Genomic DNA, 22,845 nt, shown 5'->3' on the forward strand with positions numbered 1-22,845 from the left:
TAGATGTGTGTAAAACTGAACTGGATAGACTGGTCCTAAATCTGGACTGGTTTATATCTTTACTTGTTCCTTGTTCTAGTCTTGTTCTGTACCGACTAGAGTACTGTAGTTTGTTTCTGTCCTAGGTCTTAAGGTAGGTTAGAATAAACTAGTCTGACTGTTCTGGTTAGACTTGGTTAGACTGGTCTTTGTAATGTTGGTTTCAGACAAGTTGACAGCATTAAAGCTCAAAATAATGTTCAGAGAAACGTTTCATTTTTTCTGAAATGCTGGTTTCAGACAAAATGAATCTTGTTGTTTCATGTCATGTCCACATTTAAGTGCATGCACTAAGTGCATGTATGTGTGTGTATGTCCCACCTGTTGTGTCTACATACACAAATTCACAGCTCACAGAAAATTACATTTAAATATTTACCAGCCTAAAGGTGGAAACTTTCCACCGACTATTGATACACACAATATATACAATGTAAATATACAACACTATGTTGTGTTTGTGTGTGTGCATGTGGAAGAAGTTGTGTCACCAGCAGCCCCCTAACACTCCTAACAGCTGTTTGCCTTGTAGACACACATATTAATAGCCAAACACACACCTCCTACTCAGCGTGAATGGCTAAAGCCCTGAAGCAGAAAACAGCTTCACTCTGACATAAAAAGCAGCTCCTCCACGGCCTGCTGTGACACACACACACAGATAAATTCTGTCTTCAAAGCTGTGTTTTCATAGCCTTTAAACTGAAAACAGCAGCTCTCGCTCTGCCTCCAAGGGGGTGACGGCCCTTGAAAGTTGCTTTTTGTGTTTGTGTGTGTGTGTGTGTGAGTGATAAAACAGTAGATACAGCAAGGTGGATGATGATAGTTGAGCTTGTCTGACCTTGAAGAGACAAAAAGAAAAATAATCTGTGTGTGTCAGCTCACACCTTTATTTTGCCAGAAACTAGTTCAGTCCATAAGAGCTGGACAGACTCAGTTCTCCTCTGGTTCTGTTACCACCCACTAAAGAACTAAACTCGGGTTTAGTCCTAGTTATCTTACAAACCAGTGAAGAACTGATAAGACCAGTTTTTTTCCGAGCCACTTCTAGACTGGTCTTTGTCCCAAGTTTCGATGGGTAGGTTAGCACTGCTTTGACTGATCGGTGTTCTGGTTCTGTTACAGACCTCAGTACAACAAAACTGGTCATTGTTAATTTGGATTGACTTCCTGGTTCTGTTTTGGGTCACTTACAGTTTGGTGAAGTGATATTAGGAGAAAGGTTAGAACTGCATAGACTGATTATGTCCTGTTATTTATACTAGTGTACTAAAATTGTTCAACTGGTTTTAGTTCCAGATTGACCATAACCAAACTGGCTGATTGACTGATTTATGTCCCAGTTTGTTACAAACTAGACCAGGGATGTCAAACTCATTTTAGCTCAGGGGCCACATGGAGGAAAATCTATTCTCAAGTGGGCCGGACCGGTGAAATCAAGTTGTTATCTTAAAAACAACAACTTCAGAAATTTTTGTTTGTTTGTTTTAATACGATCAACATAAAAGATAAAGCTGGAGCCTGAGGACAGTGTGTCCAAAATAGAACAAGCACAACATCACTATTAATCATAAAACACCTCAAGTTTAATTGAAAATTCTAAAGAAAGAGAACAAACACACAATGCCTCAGTGATTCACAGAAGTATATAACAGATCTCAGAACTATATCAGGGTGTCTCATGCAGCACTTTAAGTAGGGTTGCATAGTTTATTTGACTCCTGATACCTGGCATCTTTTAGTTTTTACCAGCACATCAATATCAGGCATTGCATCCTGAGTGGCAGCCAACTTCAGGATGTGATTCGTGTGCTTGTGCGTGAGCCTTGAGCGAAGCTTTGCTTTATTTATGCTCATTACAGAGAAAACTTGCTCACAAAGATATGTGGTTCCAAACATGCACAACAGTTTTGCAGCAAGGGCTGTCAAGTTGGGTTAACCTGGCAAGAGATTCTGATAAAATGTGTCCAAGTCAGCTGCGGCAAATTTGCCCTTCAAATCCAAGTAACACTGCAAGTCTATTATTTCAAGTTGGATGCTGACAGGCAGATCAGAGGGATTCGCAGTAAATGGCGAGCAAAAAACTTTGAATTCTTCCTTCAGTTCACCAAAAATCTGAAAGTGTTGCTCAAACTCCTGTAAAAGTCCTGTTATTTTATCTTTGAACCGCTTCATGTCAGACAGGGGAAGTGAGCTGCATCACCACTGGCGAGTTGCGTCTCCCACAATGACAACTTCAACTTGATAGAATGTATGCTGCCATGATACTGCGTGACAACTTCGTTGCGCCCTTGCAGCTGTTTGTTCAAGTTATTCAGGTGCTCTGTAACATCCACCATAAATGCAAGGTCCTGTATCCATTCTGCGGAATGAAATTCTAACACTGGTTTGCACTTTCTTCCATGAACTGTTCAATTTCTTCTCGTAAATCAAAGAAACGCCTCAGCACAGCATCTCGGCTTAATTATCTTACCTCAGTGTGGTATGGCAGGCCATAGATATGGTCTTTCTCTCTGAGAAGGCCGTCAAACTGACGGTGATCAGGCTTCTGGATCGGATGAAATTAAGTTTGGATGACCACCTTCATGACGTTGTCCATCTTTAATGACTTATAACACAAAGCCTCCTGGTGAAAAATACAGTGAAAAGTCCAAAATTCACGTCCTCCATTTGCAGACTCTCTCTGAACTTTGTCACAACGCCTGCTTTTTTACCGATCATTGAAAGCGCACCATCTGTAGCCAGGCTGACAGCGCAGGACCAGTCCACTCCAACCCTGTCCAGCGCACCGACGAGTGTGGTGAAAATATCAGCTGATGTCGTTGTATCTGTCATCGGCACCAACTCCACAAACTCCTCGGTGACAGTCAATGTGTTATCAACTCCGCGGATGAAAATGGCCTGTTGTGCAACATCTGTAATGTCGGTGCTTTCATCAATTGCAACTGAAAACGCAATAAATGACTTTACTATTTGCTTCAACTGACTGTCCAAATCCACCGAAAGATCGGAAATCCTGTCTGCAACTGTGTTTCTTGTCAGGCTGATATTTGCAAAAGCCTGGCGCTTTTCAGGGCTCACAATCTCCGCTGCCTTCATCATGAATGTTTTTACAAATTCACCCTCACGGCCCGCGGGCCGTACGTTTGACGCCCCTAATCATGTTCAATTGGTTTCACTAAGACGTTGTCCTGTTTCATCTCCAGGCTAGTCAGAATTGGCTTCTGTGTTTCATTTAGATTTACATTTACATTTGGATTGAATCATCTGGCCGATGCTTTTATCCAAAGAGACTTACAAGTGAGGTACAAGGCAGCAAAAATGTAAGTCAAGGAGAAAACATCAGTCCTATCAGAGAAGTTTTTCCATTTCATGAGAAGCGAAAGAATAAAGAATTTAAAACATTCTATATAAGTGCATAGGAAGCTGTGGAAAAGTTCAGTTTTCAGCAGTTTTCTGAATATTGGGAGTGAGGTCGCTAAGCGGGCAGAGTTTGGTACCTCCTTCCACCATCGTGGGTACTGGAGCTGAAAAGCTTTTCTTTGTGTCTTCTGTGCGGTGCTGGGACCACCAGACATCGTTCTTTGGCAGAACGCAGTGGACAGGAGGGATTGTAGACCTGAATGAGGGAGTTGAGGTAAGCAGGAGCTGTTGAGGTGATCCCCCTGTAGGCAAGTGACAGAGCTTTGAACCTGATGCAGGTAGCTACAGGAAGCCAGTGAAGAGATCTGAAGAGTGGTGTGACATCAATTCAGTATTATTTGAAGGAGTTCGGAGTGGATGCTGGCGTTGACTGTTCGCCGCTTCTCCACACTATATCAATTTGTTTGAAAGTTCCTTGCTTTGTATAATGTGCTCTAGTGGTCGTTTCTCTGAACATTATTTTGAGCTTTAACGCTAACAACTTGCCGTTTTGGGTTTGATATCCTTTTTTGATAAGTTCTAGCTGCTGTTGCTGGACTGTTGCCTCTTTAGCTGGTTGCTAGGCACCCGTGTTCACTCTGCCAGTGTTCGCCTGCGGATAGCATTAGCCGCTAGAAGCTAACAGCCTCTACAAGCTAACATCTACCTCCATCAACAGTCCCTGTGCATGCTCTGCTGTGGGATTTCCTTGGTGTCGTGTGTGTTGGTGGTGGACCTGGTGTTGCGGTCCCCCTTGGCATGCGCTGCGGCTGCCCAGTCGCCTGCACATGGACTACGGTTGCCTTTTTATACGGGGGACCATACCAAATCAACCTGGCGCCAGTATTCACCATTACAGCTGCTGGAGATCAACAACCACGGCCTTCCATCGGACATAGGAGTCATTGAACAACTGGGACTCCTTCGTCGACCCCTCTACGTCCACAGAGGATCCGGCCGGGGGTACATTTACACCAGGACCAAGAGCTCCATTCCATCACTGTGGTCAGAATCTCGCTCCGTGGCAGCCCGATTACGTCATCTGAACACCATCACCATGGAGATTGATAACACTGCTAAGCCACGGACCAGGCGAAACGAGATTCCTGGCGTGGACTCCAGAGTTCTTCGACCTCTGACAAAAAGGAATACTACACTAAACACTAAAATTTAACTTTTTAATGTCCAGTCCCTATCAAATAAATCCTGTTTGATCCATAATCACATTTTAGAGAATGAGACTGATATCATCTGTCTGACTGAGACCTGGCATAAACCTGAGGCCTACTCAGTTTTGAATGAGTCCTGGCCCCATGGATATACCTACCTTGACAAAGCCTGGACCACTGGTCATGGTGGGGGTCTAGTAACAATCCACCCTGAAAATCTGAAACTCTCACCCTTCCCTCTTCCTAAACTGTCTACCTTTGAATGTTTGGCAATTAAATGTAAACATCCACTTTCTATAATAATACTTCTTATTTACCAGCCACCAAAGCAACACCCGGGCTCATCACAGAAATGTATGAACTTCTTTCAACTTTCTGCACATCATCACCCAACAGGTTGAGTTCTTAGAACTGGTGGACTGCTTAAACCTGAAGCAGAAAGTTGAGGCCACATCCTCGTCTTAGTCATTACTAACTCTATCCCTATCTCTAACCTCCAAGTATACGACGTGGGTGTCTTGGACCACAAAATAATTTCAGTGGACTTCCCTTCATATACATTATTTTCCAACCCACAATGTTGTATCCATTTCAGGAATCTGAGAAACACAAATCTCTCTTATTTAAATCAAAAATCTCTCCATTGTCCCACAACTCCCCCCAGTCAGTGGACTAGTGGACTACTATAACAACGGCCTCCAGAATATCCTTGAGGCCCATGCTCCTGTTAGATCCCGAGTGGTCACTTTCTCCAAATCTGCACCGTGGTTTACAAGGGAGCTCCAACAGATGAAAACAGCTGGGTGGTCCCTTGAGCATCGCTTTGTCCCAACCTACTTTTCCTTAAATTTCTACTTATGTACATATCCACTTCCAATACTGTACAATACTAACTTATTTATTTATGCAATAACTGCTTTTGCTGCTATTGCACTCTTGGTTAGACCTAAACTGCATTTCGTTTGCATTGTACTTGTACATGTGTAATGACAATAAAGTTGAATCTAATCTAATCTTAACTCCATAAAATAGTCCACCGGGAACATCAAAAAAACTACTCCAAAGCACTTGCCACTGCCAGATCACAATATTACTCAAATATAATCAATAACAGCCCTGGCAACTCAAAACAACTCTTTTCCATAATAAATCATCTACTCAAACCTCAAACCCACACTGCCAGAAACACAGAGGAGGAGTGCAATAGTTTCATTCCACATTTCACCACTAAGGTTGACACCATTGTCTTCTCACTGTCTCTCTCCAACCCCCAACCCCCAACCCCCAAACCTGCCCACTTCAAGGCCAGAAGATTGTCTGTCAAAGTTTTCGGCTACTACAGTGAAAGAAGTTGAGGTTATCATACAGAGGTTGAAACCCTCAACTTGCACCCTGGACCCTCTCCCTACTCCCTTGGTTAAAGCTTATGTCTCAAACATAAGCCATCTCATCACCAGCATCATTAATTACTCCTTCCAGAGTACCACAGTCCCAACATTATTGAAAACCGCAATAATTACACCACATTTAAAAAAACCCTCCCTGGATCCTGCAGTCATGGCAAACTATCGTCCAATCTTCCATTCCTGTCAAAGGTCCTCGAAAAAGCTGTCTTAGCCCAGCTTCAGGATCACCTCAAAAGACAGAATCTGTTTGAAAAAACACTCGGCCACCTGTGGGGTGCCACAGGAGGACATTGAGTCATGGATGACAGAGATCTTCCTTCAGCTGAACAGCACCAAAACCAAAGCGGTTCTCGTTGGCACCACCCACCAGCTTCATTCATTCTTTTCTGGCCACATCATTACCCTCTTCAACTCTGTTAACAACCTGGGGGTCAGGTTTTGACTTTGACAGCTGAAACAAGTAAATGCCGTTTGGCAACTGTAGTTGTTATTCAGAGTTCGGTGGTCCCTGTTGCAAACAGGAAGGCTGCTAATAAGTCAGCAAAGGGAGTCTAATGGCAAACAGCAATATATTTCTTTTAACCGTTCAGTGCCTTTAGATGGACCTTTCTCTGGAAAGATGGTTTCAGGACCGGGGTAGAGGATTAGAGAAACCTGGTTTTCCAAGGTAGATTTCTCTTGGAGAACACTGATTTCTCTGCCTTGTATATACAAACCAGTGTTCTAATATGCTTTCTCCAACTGAGCATGTGTGAAACATGACATGAATACACAGCTGAGTGACACATTGAATGATGATAATTATTTTGTAAATAAAGGTAACAATTTTATTATCCCAGGTTTGGTGACCATAAAACTGTTTGTAGGTATTTGCAGAGCCTGCTGTAAAAAGCAAACCTCAACATCACAACCAACTGATTATCCTGAAGTTCCAGAAGTTAATGCAAACACACCTCTTCAGTGGTGTGAGGACCGGACAAAATGCACTTACTTTTCTAAAATGTCCTTACTCGCTAAGTATTAAACTCTGACCAGTGCTCACAATGATAGTCAGACAAGCACACACACACTGCGTGACTGATAGCTGTTGTCAGGCTCTGATTGGAAAAGTGGAGTAGCTCTAAAATGACAATCACACACACACATTACACAGCTCGACAGCAATGTTTCTCATCTACCGAGTCATCTGGAAGGATATTACACCTGGACACACACACACACACACACACACACACACACACACACACACACACACAGAGCAGGGTAATGGGTTTTTCATGGAGCTGACATCCCATCACATTATACAGTCAGAGGAGAAGGACTGTCCCCGGCCTCACTCATCATCTTCATCTCCTCTTTAGTCTCGTCTGTACCAGCTGGAGACCACAAATATAACATGTACTGCAGCAACTAGTTCAAGTCATTGGCTACTTGTTTTTATAAACACATGTATGATGGAGCATTCATTGTCCAATGGGGTTATTCATTTAAAATCCAAATCCAGCTTGTTGGATGATTCGGAGACACTAAAAATCCAACCCTACATGATTTATCAAGTCTTATCAATGTCAAGTAAGCCAAAAGGACCAAAAAAAAAAAATAATAAAAATTTAAGCAGATTATCGATTGTCAGTTAATGGTAAAAATAATTTATCATAAATAACAGGGATATAATTGTAGTTATTGCAGGAAAATTCCATGTATTAATTGGTAGCTAATGGTAATTATTTAATTAGTTAACTTTATGGGAAGGAAATCTTAGTTATGTTCAAGAGCTGCGACTAGGTACACCATGAGGATGTAGCATATACATTTATTGTAAATGAATGATTGTCAACAACAGGTACTAGTAATCCTTGTTAGTTTAAGGTAATTACCCACTCTAATTCTGTGTAATATAAGACATTCAGTGGGAGTTTACGGTTAAGTTAAGGGGGTAGTTTAAAGTCATTAACAGTTTGACAGTTCAGGTCATGTTAGGGTAATGATTGCTGGCTAATTGGTGTTTCAGGAGCTGCAACCAGGAAACCAGAACCAGAACAGGAGAAACCTTCAGATCACACGGTGACGATCGCAGGAGCCATTGCCGGCATCCTGCTCTTCATCATCATCTTTCTCGGAGTCATCTTGCTGATGAAAAAACGGTAAGGATCACTACACACATACATATTGTAGAAGTCAACCATCAACCATCCATTTCACTGATGCACCTGTGCATCTAACCATGTCAGGGAAAAATAAGAGTGTATTTAGTGTTTAGTTAATGTTTGAGACATTAATTCAGGGCCGTTCATATTTTGCTAACATTAATAGTGAGTGATTTTCCTGTTTTTTTTATTGTATTTAATTAAGTCATTATTGTATTTAATAATATTTCGTAATTTTTCTATTTTAGAAGAAGGTAATTTAAAATAAAGATTTAATGGTTATTAATGAAAATATTGAGTAAATAATGTGAGTGTGGTTAAGAAGGTTAATAAATGTATCTAATGATTTTCTGCTGATGATTTACAGAACGTGGGTTCACAGTTAAGTTACTAATTTAAAATTACTGTATACGGTAGTTGAGCTTCAGTAACGCAATTGCTGCATTTCTGTTGTAAGATTACTTTTATTATTTCTACTAAATGTATATCTGGAATGTAGATAAATGAAGTTACATCAAAGAAACAGTCATTCCCCCCCCCCCCCCCCCCCCCACAAACACACACACACACAAACTCAGTGACATTGAGCATCATGATTAATGGAGCAGATTGCTGCAGTAATCACCATTAAACTGTATGTGGACCAACTTTATTCTCCAACATCAAACACACAACCCCACTGGGATCAACACACACACAAACACACACACTAATATATACACAGCATACACGCATATCTTATCCTACACACAGTTAAACACAGGGAGAAAAGCTTTTGTGTTCGGAGAACATTGAAGATAAGAGAGAAATTTAGATGAAAGAGCGTTTTATTCTTCTTTTTTTTCCAAGGGCTGCCTCAGGCTGAATGGCTTCAGGCTATAGAGTGACTCACATTCATATTTCTTACACACACACACTTTTATAAATAATGTGTGTCGCTACAACACAGAGCGTTGGACTCGTCTGTCGGGTCGATCAAGCTATGATCTCTGTAACTGATATTAGATAGGGAGAACAAGAGCGGCGGTTGTTCAGTGTCTAATGAGGTTTTTAATGTTGTTGGCGTGTGTTTGATTTCCCCTCTGTGACCAGATGGAAGTCAGACTCATTACAGCAAGAGTGAAAACAGGAAGCTGCATGTTTAAACTCGTTGTAACCTTCCACAGCTCAGAAGATAAAATAGATCTTCCCTTTAATTTCAGAACTAGTCTGTTGTAGGACAGCATATAGCTCCACCCTTCTTCTTCAAACACCTGTTAGGTGGAGTGATGTATACATGTGTTTTCACCTCACAGCCACTGACAAACAGCTTCCAAAGCACTTCGATTAATGAGTAAAAAAAAAAAATCAAACCTGTAACTCTGTTCTTTTCACACAGTCTCCTCTTTAACCAATCAGCTGTGTCCCCTCCCACTCATATTTTGATTGACACCTCATACCAGCCAATCACCGCTCTCCACTCCACCACGACACACTAATAGTTTAATTCATCAGTTCTGTTTTTTCTATCCAAGACATTAATCTGTTGTTTTTTCCTTTTTCTGTTTTTCTGTTTTATCTTTCCCACCATTTCATCCTTCCCTCTGCTCCGCCCCCACCAATCAGACGAAGAAATTATCACTCCTACACTTACTACCTGTAAGTAACCTGTTTGACCTCTAACCCCTCACCTGTCACCTTCATCCCCATCCAACCTCAACTCCAGAAACCCTGAGCTCTAAATGTTTTCTGTCTGTATCCCTGATAATACCAAATCTGTGACCCGTGACCCTCTGAACTTCTGAACCCCTGATCCTTTACCTCTGAACTTTTTAATCTCTGACCCCTGACTCCAAATCTCTGATGCCTCTGAATCTCAGAACCCTGAGCCTTTACCCTTGAACAACAGCTCTAAACCTTTGACTGATCTAACTCTTTGATGCCTAAATCAAAACCTTTGATATCTGTATATAAACCCTTCACCCAAACCTTTGACCAGAGATCTGAAATCTCTTAATACTGACCATTAACTTCTGACAACTATACTTGGACATGAAGGTACCTGCCTCCTTAACCATTTCAACCTTTTACCCTCCACTGTCTGTAGCCATAGCTGTCACCCCTAGTTACCATCTTAATCCAGGTTCTACCATGTCCCATCTATAACTGTGACCTCTGACTTCTGACCATAACCATGAAAGTTGCCCCTAAACTAAATGTAGTGTCAATGAATGGGGATTCATTGACACTACATTTAGTTTATTACTGTCCTGTCCTGAGGTCTCATTTTCAGTTTTTTGTGACACGAATCTGAATCATGCATTTTCCCTCAAGTCACTGACCATTATGTTTATCATGTCTTTACCCCATTCAACAACCCAGACCTTCAACCCTTAGTCCTTACAACTGTATCTCACCTTTACCTGTGGCCTCAGACCCATGATCATAAAAACTAGCCCCTGCAATGATTAAACCCAGAACTTGGCATTACTTGTCTCAGGTTCCAGGTGCTAGTAGTGAATAAAATGTTTTATCTTTACTGACTCTAATCTGGTGCAAAATGTACCTAGAACCATAAGGGTTATGATTAGTTCTGCAGGCCATCACCCATCTAACTTTCAGTAAGCTTAAACTCTGACCTCTGACACGAGTCCCTCTCTACAAGGACATTAAATAACATCTTCACAATACAAACAGCTTTACGTTCAGACAGTTTGTTACTATAGAAACTGTTTGAAGAAAACGAGCCATGAACGAGCAGTATGAAAAATTGTTTTATAGTAACCCAGCTAAAGAGGCAGATATTTCCCTCAGGAGCAAACTAAGAGCAGGGGGTGCACTTCCTCTTACTGCATACACATTACCAGAGCTAACCATCTTATCAGCAATGATGATGTCACTCTTTTTCTCATGCCAAATCCTGGCAGCGTGCGGTTCCTCTTTCTTTGCGACAGGATACAAAGATGCTGTAGAGACTGGTTGTACTTTAGTTTTAAATCAGGTATGTCCCCAGCCTTAACACACAATTAGCCACAATTATATGATTGAAAAGAATATGAAACTATATTGTTTGAGACTTTAGAAACAAGACGTTGTGACACAAAACAAAGCACCAATATTATGACCTATTTGCACGTCATAAATCAAACAGAAGCCGGTCAGTGTCAGTGACCATGTTACCTCCTGTGTACAAAGCTCAGGTCTCCTTGACTTTTAACCACTGAAGCTCACTCAGGTGACTTATCAGAGGCTTGTTCAAGCGGAAATTGTTCACCTGTTAGAAACATGGCTGTGCCTCATGTTTCCACCAGAATGTTGCTGACTGAAAAAAGATTAATTTTGAAAGTTCTTTTTTTTTTTTTCAGCTTTGGGACCTTTTTAATGACTGCCCCCACCATGTGTGTTACATTCAGTGTGAGTCTGCTTTGAATTCTCACTGCTTGTCTTTTGGCATTCTTTAAAGTCTCCTCCAGTCCAAAATATGTTGTTCTTCTCGTCTCCCCTCATGTTAGTGTCTGGTTTGTGGTCAGATTGATGTTTATGCAGAGCACACACAAGCTCGGTGTGTGTGAAAGATGATTCCAGTTTAATTATGAACTTAAACAAGTGCGATGTGCAGGACTAGAACTACGGGAGTCAAAGTGAAGCATCTGTTTCCGAGCAGTTCAATAGTATTTACAGAATCATAAAGACAGTTGAAGCTTTTTGTCGAGAAACCACGGGATATTTAATGTCTCCTTCAGGGGAGCTTTAACACTGATGTTTCTGTCTTCATTATAATGTTCTGTGCTTCAGCTCCTCAGCTTCAGTTACCTCCTGTATTTTGACGTTTCTGTTCCCTGTTTCTAACTGATGAGAGAGGTAAAAATAGAAACTCTGATCTTCAGCTTTGTGATCCACTAACTCAGCGAGCATGAAGAGAGAAACCTGTGTTTTCCTCCAGGTTAGGACTTAATTTTATAAACTGACACCTCCTCAGGGTGACAGGAAATACTCACACTCCTCCTCAGGTCATTGTGTGTGCATGTAACAGCCTGCTTTACACACACACACACACACACACACACACCCACACACACACCCACACCCACACAAAGTCACTATGACACATTAGAAAATATTAAAACAAAAGGTACATTTTCATAAAATGAAGGAACTTTTTCCTTCATTTAATGGGTTGGGGGGTTAAAGGTAAGGCTGGCTTTTCTATTTATGCTATACAAAAAGTCATATTGTTACAGGATCAGAAGTGAAATAAACGTCCTGTTATTAACACGCTTGTCTAATCTCCATTCAATTATCCATCCATTTTTTGCTGTCTATGCAGGTCCTGGTCATATTTATTAATGATATTATATAAGATAAACCTTTCTTTGTCCCACAGTGGGGAAATTTCCATTTTACATCATGCAAATGTGCAAATGTAAGGCAAAAATGCTTAGTAGAAGTATAACTATTAATTTTATTTTACATTGCACTTGTAATATTCTAAGATTTAACATTCCAACTAGTTATTGATATATTTCATAATTTGGCTGCAGAACAGTCTCGATAAGCCTGAAGTTAAACCGTGTGAAGCCTGCAGCTTGTAATAATGGGACTCCTTAGGAACTGTTCTGTCAGAAAAATTCATATAATTTATAATAATGTTTCAACAACTCATAAGTCATAAAATAAACTATAACTGTACTCCACAACAAAGCGCTGCAGGAGGTGCCGTACATGGCCGAAAGCATGCATACGGTGTTGTTCACATACACAGAGAGTCAGTTTAATGTTCCTGAGGGGGGCTATGATATACAGCTTTGTGTGTGTATGCGTGCGTGCGTGTGTGAGTGTGTGTGTGCAGCCGAGCGGGGTTAATAGAATTAGCTGGCTGTAATAAACCTGTCTGATCAAATGATCGTTACAAGGCCAGAAGATAGCCCACACACACACACACTCACTCACACACACACACACACACACACACACATTCTCTGACATCCATTCCTGCTAACAACATTGTCTTGTCGCTCATTAGATTAGCATAGATTAGCCTTGACATAAATCTGTGTGTGTTGCTGAATCAATCAACTCCTGACTCCTCCATCATCACACACGTTTTGTTGCTGTGTGAAGTGAGCTTTCCTCCTGGTCTCTGTATAGTCACTCCTTCCCTTAAGAGTGGGTGTGTGTGGAGGGGGGGTTGGGGGTTAAAGGTCAGGCTGGCTGATTGGAGTCAGAGAGGTCTGCTGGGCTCTGCTGGAGAAAGAACGAGACAAACACAGAGAAAATAGAGTTTAGGACAAACTGAGGTCTGAGGAGAAAACTTTTTATTTTACTAAGATAAATTCAGACTGAACTGAAAGACAATTTGTTTTGTATCCAGTAAAGGTGGAATTTCAGCCTCATTGTGTCGTTGATTGTCATAATTTTTTGGTAAAGTGAGCATCTTTGTAACTTGAGCTTCATTAATGTGCAGGGTGAATGTGTGCAGCAAAATCTTCCCTACACTCTCCCTACCCCTTTACGATCAGCGTGTCTGAGAGCTGATTGTTATATAACAATCACAGAAGCTGGTAATGAAACAGAGGAGTGACTTCTTTTTTTGTCTTCTTTTCAGTTTGAAGCATCTCAACAAACTGAACATTTTCCTTGTAACTAGGATTTTAACAGGTTTACACAGTTAGTACAGAGTTGGTGCAGATGTTTGTGTGTTCAGGTCTGATTCAGAGAAGAAGAAGAGATGCTGCGGGTTCTTACTGTCTGACTGCACCACAGAAGAGGAAAAAAAGAGAGGCATGAGGGGGAGGAGGGCAGCACCTTGCCTCGGGGCGCTTTCACCGTCCTCCATCTTAACCTCGACACACACACATACAGCTTCCACTGATGTCTTACTTTTGAATTTAAAAGCCTGTTTTCTACATTTATTTATATATTTCAAAATTTTTTCCTTTTCCATTTTCAGGTCAGGGTTAAACTTTTCGCTTTGTGTGTATTTGTGTGTGTGTGTGTTTGTGTGTGTGTGAGCAATCGGACAAATGGATGTTTTTTTTTCTTGTACACTCAGAATAGAAATAGAGAAAATACGTTGAAGCTTTTAAAGTGGATAGAGTGTTTTTGAGTGTGTGTGTGTGTGGACATTCAGATGATGGTAGATGCACAAAGAACAGAATAAAAGGATGTTTTTGTGGTTTAAAGATGTTTTTTCCTCTGCAGTATTTTCACAGGAGATAGGTACTGATAGAGATGATGGAGTGATGGAAAGACAGAGATGTAAAAATGAAATATACAAAAATAAATTAGATCAAAATTTGTTTGTTAAGATAAAGACTGGTGGAGGTAGTAGAAATGATTGTAGTAGGTGGAGACAAAGATGGTTAGAGATAAACAAGAAGAGATTGTTCAAAATCAAAATTAAGCGATAGAAAGTCAACTGTAGAAAAAATACAGGAACAGAAATCGAAAATCAGTAATCACTGCAGTTCCGCCTGGTGTAGATGTCTGGCAGTGGTCACAGATTAAACCTGATACGTGATCAACACATGTAAAGCATGACCAGAATCACCAAACTCATCACACTATGTGATGAGTTGGGCACATAGCGCCAGCAGAGCACTGGATCAGATCTTATTAATACTGTGGTTTCTGCAACACAGCAGACACTGGAGCTTTAACATCACACAGTGTGTTACATAAAATCATCAATAAATACAGAGGATAAAAACTCCAAGCATTTCCAAAATAAAAGGTGTTGTGGTGAGGAATGGGTAGGGTGGTTTGGGGGGCATCTGTTTGTGTAAACTCGTAAGTCACTTTGGATAAAAGCATCTGCTAAATGACTAAATGTAAATGTAAACTGTTATCTAAATTGTTGAATCTGTCCAACTTCAACGGTACAAAGTTACAAAACCACCTGTTTTTGTGCTACTTTTTATTTGTCAGCCACCCCCCCCCCCCCCCCCCCCCCTTCTCCATAAGCATAGGGCAGGGAACATGCTATCTTCTTTGTTATCCTTTAATCTGCACAAATCTCCGCTGCAGGAGAATATATTGTATATAAATACAGATGTATAATCAACGAAATTATGACAGCTACAGATTGTGAGTGTGAGGACAGTGTCATCTGTCATCCCTGCCTCCATTTATTCTAGTCTCTCTCTTTGATTGGTCGATGGTCTCTTTGGTGCCTCTGAGGTTGCTCAACATTTTTCAGTTGGACTCCTTGTGTCAACTTTTTTTCTGCATTTCAACCTACAAACACACAAGGCAACATATGTGAAACAACCTGTTCAAAAATATCATAGCTCATCTAATTTTTTCAAGATGTGTCTGAAACAAATTAGCGACAAGACTGAAACTAAAGATATTCAAATGGCAAATACACAAAGGTGAAAAAAGCAAAGGCAGCGCAAGGATGTGTGTGTCTGTAATTTTTAATGGATCATATTTAAAAAGCAGAACTAATTCAGAAATTTACAGCTGCAATTACAGAATGACGCAGACACTGCCTCATCTTCACTTTAGTTACAGCTCATTAAAACAAGTTCAGCTGTCATACCACCTGAAAATCCTACTGTATAATATAACAAGAAAGGGGGAAAAAGTTAAAAGTCATACTCATTTTGAGCAATCTTCTGATAATCCTTTAATTCAATTTAACTTTATTTATATAGCGCCAATTCACAACAAAGTCATCTCAGGGCACTTTACAGAATAAAGTCAAGATTATAAAGATGTATAGAGCGAACCCAACAATTCCCCCTGGAGCAAGCCCGAGGCAACACCGGAGAGGAAAAACTCCCTTTAACGGAAGAAACCTTCAGCAGAACCAGGCTCAGGGTTGGCGGCCACTTGCCTTGACCGGTTGGGGTGAGTGGAAAGTGAAGAGAGAAAAGAGAAGTCAAGTCAAGTCAAGTGGCTTTTATTGTCATTTCTAAAATACACAGTGGTACACAGTACACAGTGGAAGCGAGATAATGTTTCTCCAGAACCATGGTGCTACAAAACAACTCAGGCTATGTAAAGTGCATCGAGTGCAACCTAGTGCAAACAGTGCAGACGAAAAACAGTACAGACAGACAATTCAATTCAATTCAATTCAATTCAACTTTATTTATATAGCGCCAATTCACAACAAAGTCACCTCAGGGCACTTTACAGAATAAAGTCAAGATTATAAGATATATAAAGGAGCAAGCCATAGGCAACAGTGGAGAGGAAAAACTCCCTTTAACGGAAGAAACCTCCAGCAGAACCAGGCTCAGGGTGGACGGCCATCTGCCTCGACCGGTTGGGGTGAGTGGAAAGGGGAGAGAGAAAAGAACAGAGCAACAAAAAGCAACAACAAAACATCGGGCAGATTGGTAGGACCAGTAGCTTCACGCTGGAAGACACACAGCTTCAAAGCCGGGGGACACCTGCAGAAAGGGACAGAGAGAAGGGGACAGAGGAGGACAAAGACAACTACGGGAGAGAACACACAGAGTTAATGACATACAGTGGTGACAATTGCGGGATGAGAGGAGAGGAGAGATGGTCAAGAGGAGGAAAGGAGCTCAGTGCATTGGGGGGTGGGTCCCCCAGCAGTCTAAGCTTATGGCAGCATAACTATAACTAACTATATGCTTTATTAAAAAGGAAGGTTTTAAGCCTAGACTTAAAAGTAGAGAGGGTGTCTGCTTCCCGAATCTGAACTGGGAGCTGGTTCCACAAGAGAGGAGCTTGATAGCTAAAGGCTCTACCTCCCATTCTACTTTTGGAAATTCTGGGAACCACAAGTAGGCCTGCCTGGATGATATGGTGCTATGAGGTCTTCTAAATATGATGGAGCCTGACCATTCAGAGCTTTATATGCAAGAAGCAGGGTTTTAAATTCTATTCTACATTTAATTGGAAGCCAATGGAGAGAAGCTAGTGAAGGTGAAATATGATCTCTCTTGCTAGTTCCAGTCAGCACTCTTGCTGCAGCATTTTGGATTAATTGCAGGCTCTTTAGGGAGTTACTGGGGCATCCTGAAAGTAGGGAATTACAGTAGTCCAACCTAGAGGTAACAAATGCATGGACCAGTTTTTGGCATCACTTTGAGACAGGTTGCTCCTAATTTTGGCAATGTTCCGTAGGTGGAAGAAGGCTGTTCTAGAGATTTGTTTTATATGTGAGTTAAAGGACAGATCCTGATCAAACATAACTCCAAGGTTCCTTACAGTAGTACTGGAGGCCAGACTTATGCCATCTAGTGTAACAATATGGTTGGACATCATATCTCTGAGATTTTTGGGCCCAAATACTATGACTTCAGTTTTGTCTGAGTTTAAAAGTAAAAAATTGTGGGACATCCAGGCCTTTATGTCTTGTAGGCATGCTTGAAGCTTTATTAACTGATTATTTTCATCTGGTTCCATAGATAAATATAGCTGGGTATCATCAGCATAACAGTGGAAATTTATAGAGTGTTTTCTAATAATGTTGCCTAAAGGAGACATATATAAAGTAAAAAGTATTGGTCCTAACACAGAGCCTTGTGGAACTCCATAGCTAACCTTTGTGTGCATGGAGGATTCATCATTAACATGAACAAATTGAAATCTATCAGATAGATAAGATTTAAACCAACCTAGTGCAGTTCCTGTAATTCCAATTTCATGTTCCAGTCTCTGTAATAAAATGTTATGATCAATGGTATCAAATGCAGCACTAAGATCTAACAGAACAAGTATAGAGATGAGTCCAGTATCTGAGGCCATGAGAAGATTGTTGGTGACTTTTACCAGTGCTGTTTCTGTACTATGATGAACTCTAAATCCTGACTGAAAGTCTTCATACAAATTATTCCTATGAAGGTGATCACATAATTGTTTTGCGACTACTACTAGACAGTGTAGACAGACAACACAAAATAACACAGGATAGGACACGAAACCTGAGACAGCGCCGACCAGTTGTATACTATTGTATACTTTTTACAGTACAGTACAGTCAAGTGTGCTAAAGGTGCAAAACCTAGCATGTAAACAGTGTAGTGCAGTTATTTGTCCAGCATGTAAACAGTGCAATTGCAGTGGAATGTGCAGAAAAACAGCAGGTAAACAGTGTAGTGCGGTTAAGTATAGAATAATAATAATAAATAAATAAATGATGGTGGAATGAATTGAGATGAGTGTGTGTTACATTCGGGTTGTACACGTGTGTATGTGTGTGTGAGAGAGTTCAATTTCAGGTCTGTGTATTGAGGAGCCTGATGGATTGCGTGAAAAACTCTTGCACAATCTGGATGTGGCAGCCCGAATGCTTTGGAACGTCTTTCCTGATGGCAAGAGTGTGAAGAGTGTATGAGACGGGTGTGTGTTGGCTTTGCGGATAAATGGTAAATAGTCGCTTATATAGCGCTTTTATCCAAAGCGCTTTACAATGTAGCTTCCCATTCACCCATTCACATACTCACACACTGATGGCGGTAGCTGCCATGCAAGGTGCTCACCTGACCCACTGGGAGCAACTTGGGGTTCAGTGTCTTGCCCAAGGACACTTCGACAGGAGCGGGGATTGAACCACTGACCCTGTGGTCCATGGTCAATTGCCTTACCGACTGAGCTACAGCCGCTCCGTGCGTCAGTAGAGTGAACAGCAGAGGGCTGAGCATACAGCCCTGAGTCGGCCCAGTGCTCAGTGTGGTGGGGCTGGAGATGCTGTTCTCGATCCGGACTGACTGAGGTCAGGAAGTCCAGAATCCAGTTGCAGAGGGAGGTGTTCAGGCCCAGTATGCTCAACTTCTCAATCAGGTGGTGAAGGATGATTGTGTTGAATTCTGAGCTGAAGTCAATGAACAGCATTCGTACATATGAGTCTTATTGTCAATGTGGGTGAGGGCCAAATGGAGGGTTGTGGAGATGGCATCATCCTTGGAACGATTTGGACAATACGCAAACTGCAAGGGGTCCAGGGAGTTTGGGAGTTTGGTTTTAATGTGCCTCATGACGAGCCTCTCGAAGCACCTCATCACGATGGGTGTGAACGCGACGGGACGATGGTCATTTAGGCAGGAGACAGTAGACTTATTAGGCCCTAGAACAATGGTCGTTGTCTTGAGGCACGTAGGAACAACGTTGCTGCTCAGGGAGATGTTGAAGATGTCTGTAAAGACATCCACTAGCTGATCTGCACATTCCCTAAGCACTCTGCCAGGAATGTTGTCTGGTCCAGCAGATTTCCGGGGGTTAACTCTGCATAGAGTTTTCCTTACTTCAGCTGTGGTTAGACAAAGCACCTGCACACTGGTAGGAGGGCTGGTCTTCCTCACCTTCACGTTGTTCTGTACCTCGAACCGGGGATAGAAGTGGTTCAGCGCATCTGGGAGGGAGGCGTGACGGTCACAAGCAGGTGATGTTGTCTTGTAGTTCGTGATCGCCTGGTTGCTCTGCCACATGCGCCGGGTGTCTCCGCTGTCTTGGTAGTGGTCGTGGATTTTCTTTGCGTGTGCGCACTTCGCCTCTCTGATGGCACAGACAGTTTGGACCTTGCTGTTCTTAAGGCCATCTTGTCCCCTGTTCTGAAGTCTGTTTGTTTAAGCAGCACATGCACATTAGCAATTATCCATGGCTTCCTGTTGGAGCGTGTAGTGATGGTCTTGGAGATGGTCACGTCATCAACGCACTTGCTGATGTAGCTGGTTACTGTTGACGTGTATTCCTCCAAGTTGATGGAATCGGCGTTAGTTGCGGCCTTCCTAAACATGTCCCTGTCAGTGCACTCAAAACAGTCTTGAAGAGCAGAAGTAGCTCAGTCCTTAGATTTGCATGGTTGAAATCTCTGGCAATAATAAACAATCCGTCGGGGTGAGCATTCTGCAGGTCGCTAATAGCGCCATAGAGTTCACATAGTGCCTCCTTAGTATTAGCGGGTGGAATGTACACTCCGACAATGAAAACAGTGGTGAATTCTCGTGGTAAATACAACGGTCTACATCTGACAGTCACGAACTCCACTAGTGATGAGCAGTAGCGTGAGACAACACCATTCCGTGTTGATATAAACACACACGCCACCACTGCGAGTCTTACGAAATACGGTTAGCCTGTCTAGCTGGATGGTGGCTTCCGGAACTCTGTCGATAAGCCCCGTCTTCATGAAAACAAAGACTCAGCAATCTCTAAACTCCTGCCACGTGGTCCGCTGGAGTTGGTTGTAATCCAGTTTGTTGTCCAAGGAGCAGACGTTAGAGAGGAGAATGGACGGTAGAGCTGGCCGTCTAGGGTTAGCATTTAGCCTCGCACCGACACCCGCCCGCTTGCCGCGCTTCCCCTTTCTCGAGCAGCGCTTCCAGCGTCCCCTCTCCCAGCCACCAGCATCAGGTGACACTGAGGGCTTAAGGACTGGTCTTTGTGGCTTAGGTCGCAGCAAGCCGAGGTTGCGAAGGTTACCAATTACTTCATCATGCAGATTATTGGTTGCATGATTCCTGTGCCGCAACAGTGTCTGGCGGTCATGCGCATGAACACAGAGCAACAAAAGCAACAACAAAACATTAGGCAGGTTGGTAGGACCAGTAGCTGCATGCTGGAAGACACACAACTTCAAAGCCGGGGACACCTGCAGAAAGGGACAGAGAGAGGGCGACAGACAAGGAGAAAGACATGGGAAACGGGAGAAAACACACAGAGTTAATATCCTACAGTGGTGACAATTGTGGAGTGAGAGGAGAGGAGTGAGGGTCAAGAGGAGGAAAGGAGCTCAGCGCATCGGGGGCTGGGTCCCCGAGCATTCTAAGCCTATAGCAGCATAACTATAACTAACTATATGCTTTATTAATAAGGAAGGTTTTGAGCCTAGACTTAAAAATTGAGAGGGTGTCTGCTTCCCGAATCTGAACTGGGAGCTGGTTCCACAGGAGAGGAACTTGATAGCTAAAGGCTCTACCTCCCATTCTACCTTTGGAAAATCTGGGAACCACAAGTAGGCCTGCATCCTGAGATGGAAGTAGTCTACTGGGGTGATGTGATGCTATGAGGTCTTCTATGTATGATGGAGCCTGACCATTCAGACCTAACTAAGTATAAACTTTATCAAAGAGGAAGGTTTTAAGCCCTCACTTATAAGTAGAATCTGAACTGGGAGCTGGTTCCAAGGAGAGGAGCTTGATAGCTAAAGGCTCTACCTCCCATTCTACCTTTGGAAATTCTGGGAACCACAAGTAGGCCTGTATTCTGAGATCGAAGTGGTCTACTGGGATGATGTGGAACTATGTGGTCTTCTATATATTAGGGAGCCTGACCATTCAGAGCTTTATATGTAAGAAGCAGGGTTATAAATTCTATTCTAGATTTAATGGGAAGCCAGTGGAGAGAAGCTAGTGAAGGTGAAATATTATTTCTCTTGCTAGTTCCAGTAAGAACTCTTGCTGCAGCATTTTGGATTAATTGCAGGCTCTTTAGGGAGTTAACTGATAAAACAGACTCTCCCATACCATCTTAAGACGTAACACAGCCTTAACAGTTAGCTTTATACCACCTTAATTAAGAAAGCACATTATATAAGATTCAAGATTTTAACAACTTTAATGATCCTATAGGGAAATTGCGTTGCCTTGTTACAACTGCTCACCACGTGAAAAGTAGAAAAGAAAAGAAAAAACTTCCAAGACACTAAAAAAGTACAAACTATGGATCAATAAGCTAGAGGAGTAAACATAAATGAAATGAGAATAATAAATGAAATAAAAACAATACTATTTGTCCATTTGGAGTCCATTTAATCCCCCTCTTTTTTACAGAAGGGGGATGAGTTGAACAGTTTAATGGCCACAGGGAGAAAGGATCTCCTGTGTTGTTCTGTGAAGAACTTGACTGTCATCAGTCTCTGGCTGAAAGTGCTCCTCTGTGCAGCCAGCACACAGTGGAGTGGGTGGGAGGGATTGTTTTCAAATACAAAACTTCCCCTATATCACCTTAAATAAAAAATACTACTTTATAAATTAAACTTATACCACCTAACTGCATATACTCTGCCCATATATCCTGATAAAACTACAAAACATTTAAAACCCAGCCTATAAAACCTTCACTCCCAAAGTCTACTCAGAAAACTTAACTAAGTGGAAGCATGTGATGGTCTGCTCGTACTACCTTCAAATAAACCGTAAACCTGTACTTCTTTAACAGACACAGTTGTGTAAAAACTACCATCTCAGAGCAGATGTAACACTTTAAAATCCCACTCATACTGCCTTTAGAGGCCACGTCCACAGAGTCGCTTCTAAATAAACAGCAGAACACATTACTCACTCAGTGCCTCAGGGTGAGAGACACCGGCAGGGGACAGAGGGAAAGCGAGAGAGCTTATTTTCCCCACCAGTACCATACACCAAGCACACTGCAGAGTAACGTAAAGTCCTGCTGCTGTTTTGTGACGTCTGTCGGTTTGTGTTCTCGTTATGTTCCTGTTTAGACAAATCGTGTTTATACATACTAATAGAATAAAGTTTGGTTCCCAGTGAAATTCCTGAACAGCTGCTACTCGTTTAGATGTGTTGAGTCTGTTAATGATGTCTGGCGTGGACAAACCATTAGTAGGATGTTTAAATTCCGATTTAATCTCTGCTGTTGTCTCACCTGCTGTTAATTGACAGTCTTGATGCATATCACAGTTTTGTTCATGTGGGTAAAAGTTTCGTTCGTTTCATCCAGATATTCCCCAAGGTTATGAGCATATACCAGTAGCATAGC

General features: G+C 41.9%; 1 protein-coding gene across 8 annotated transcripts in view; it reads left to right on the forward strand.

Moving 5' to 3' along the window:
* The window catches only part of LOC137104394 (receptor-type tyrosine-protein phosphatase mu-like), a 121,531-nt gene that overhangs the window by 68,906 nt on the left and 29,780 nt on the right, over nt 1–22,845 (forward strand). For 4 of the 8 annotated variants that reach the window (XM_067485477.1, XM_067485478.1, XM_067485482.1 and 1 more), the window contains 2 exons: nt 8,028–8,160; nt 9,769–9,801. In XM_067485477.1, coding sequence (XP_067341578.1) covers nt 8,028–8,160; nt 9,769–9,801 — 166 coding nt within the window. The remainder of the gene's footprint in view (nt 1–8,027; nt 8,161–9,768; nt 9,802–22,845) is intronic. The other 4 variants (XM_067485480.1, XM_067485481.1, XM_067485483.1 and 1 more) reach the window with 1 other exon arrangement.

The sequence above is a fragment of the Channa argus genome, chromosome 19 (genome assembly GCF_033026475.1).
Source record: "Channa argus isolate prfri chromosome 19, Channa argus male v1.0, whole genome shotgun sequence".
Classification (NCBI taxonomy): domain Eukaryota; kingdom Metazoa; phylum Chordata; class Actinopteri; order Anabantiformes; family Channidae; genus Channa; species Channa argus.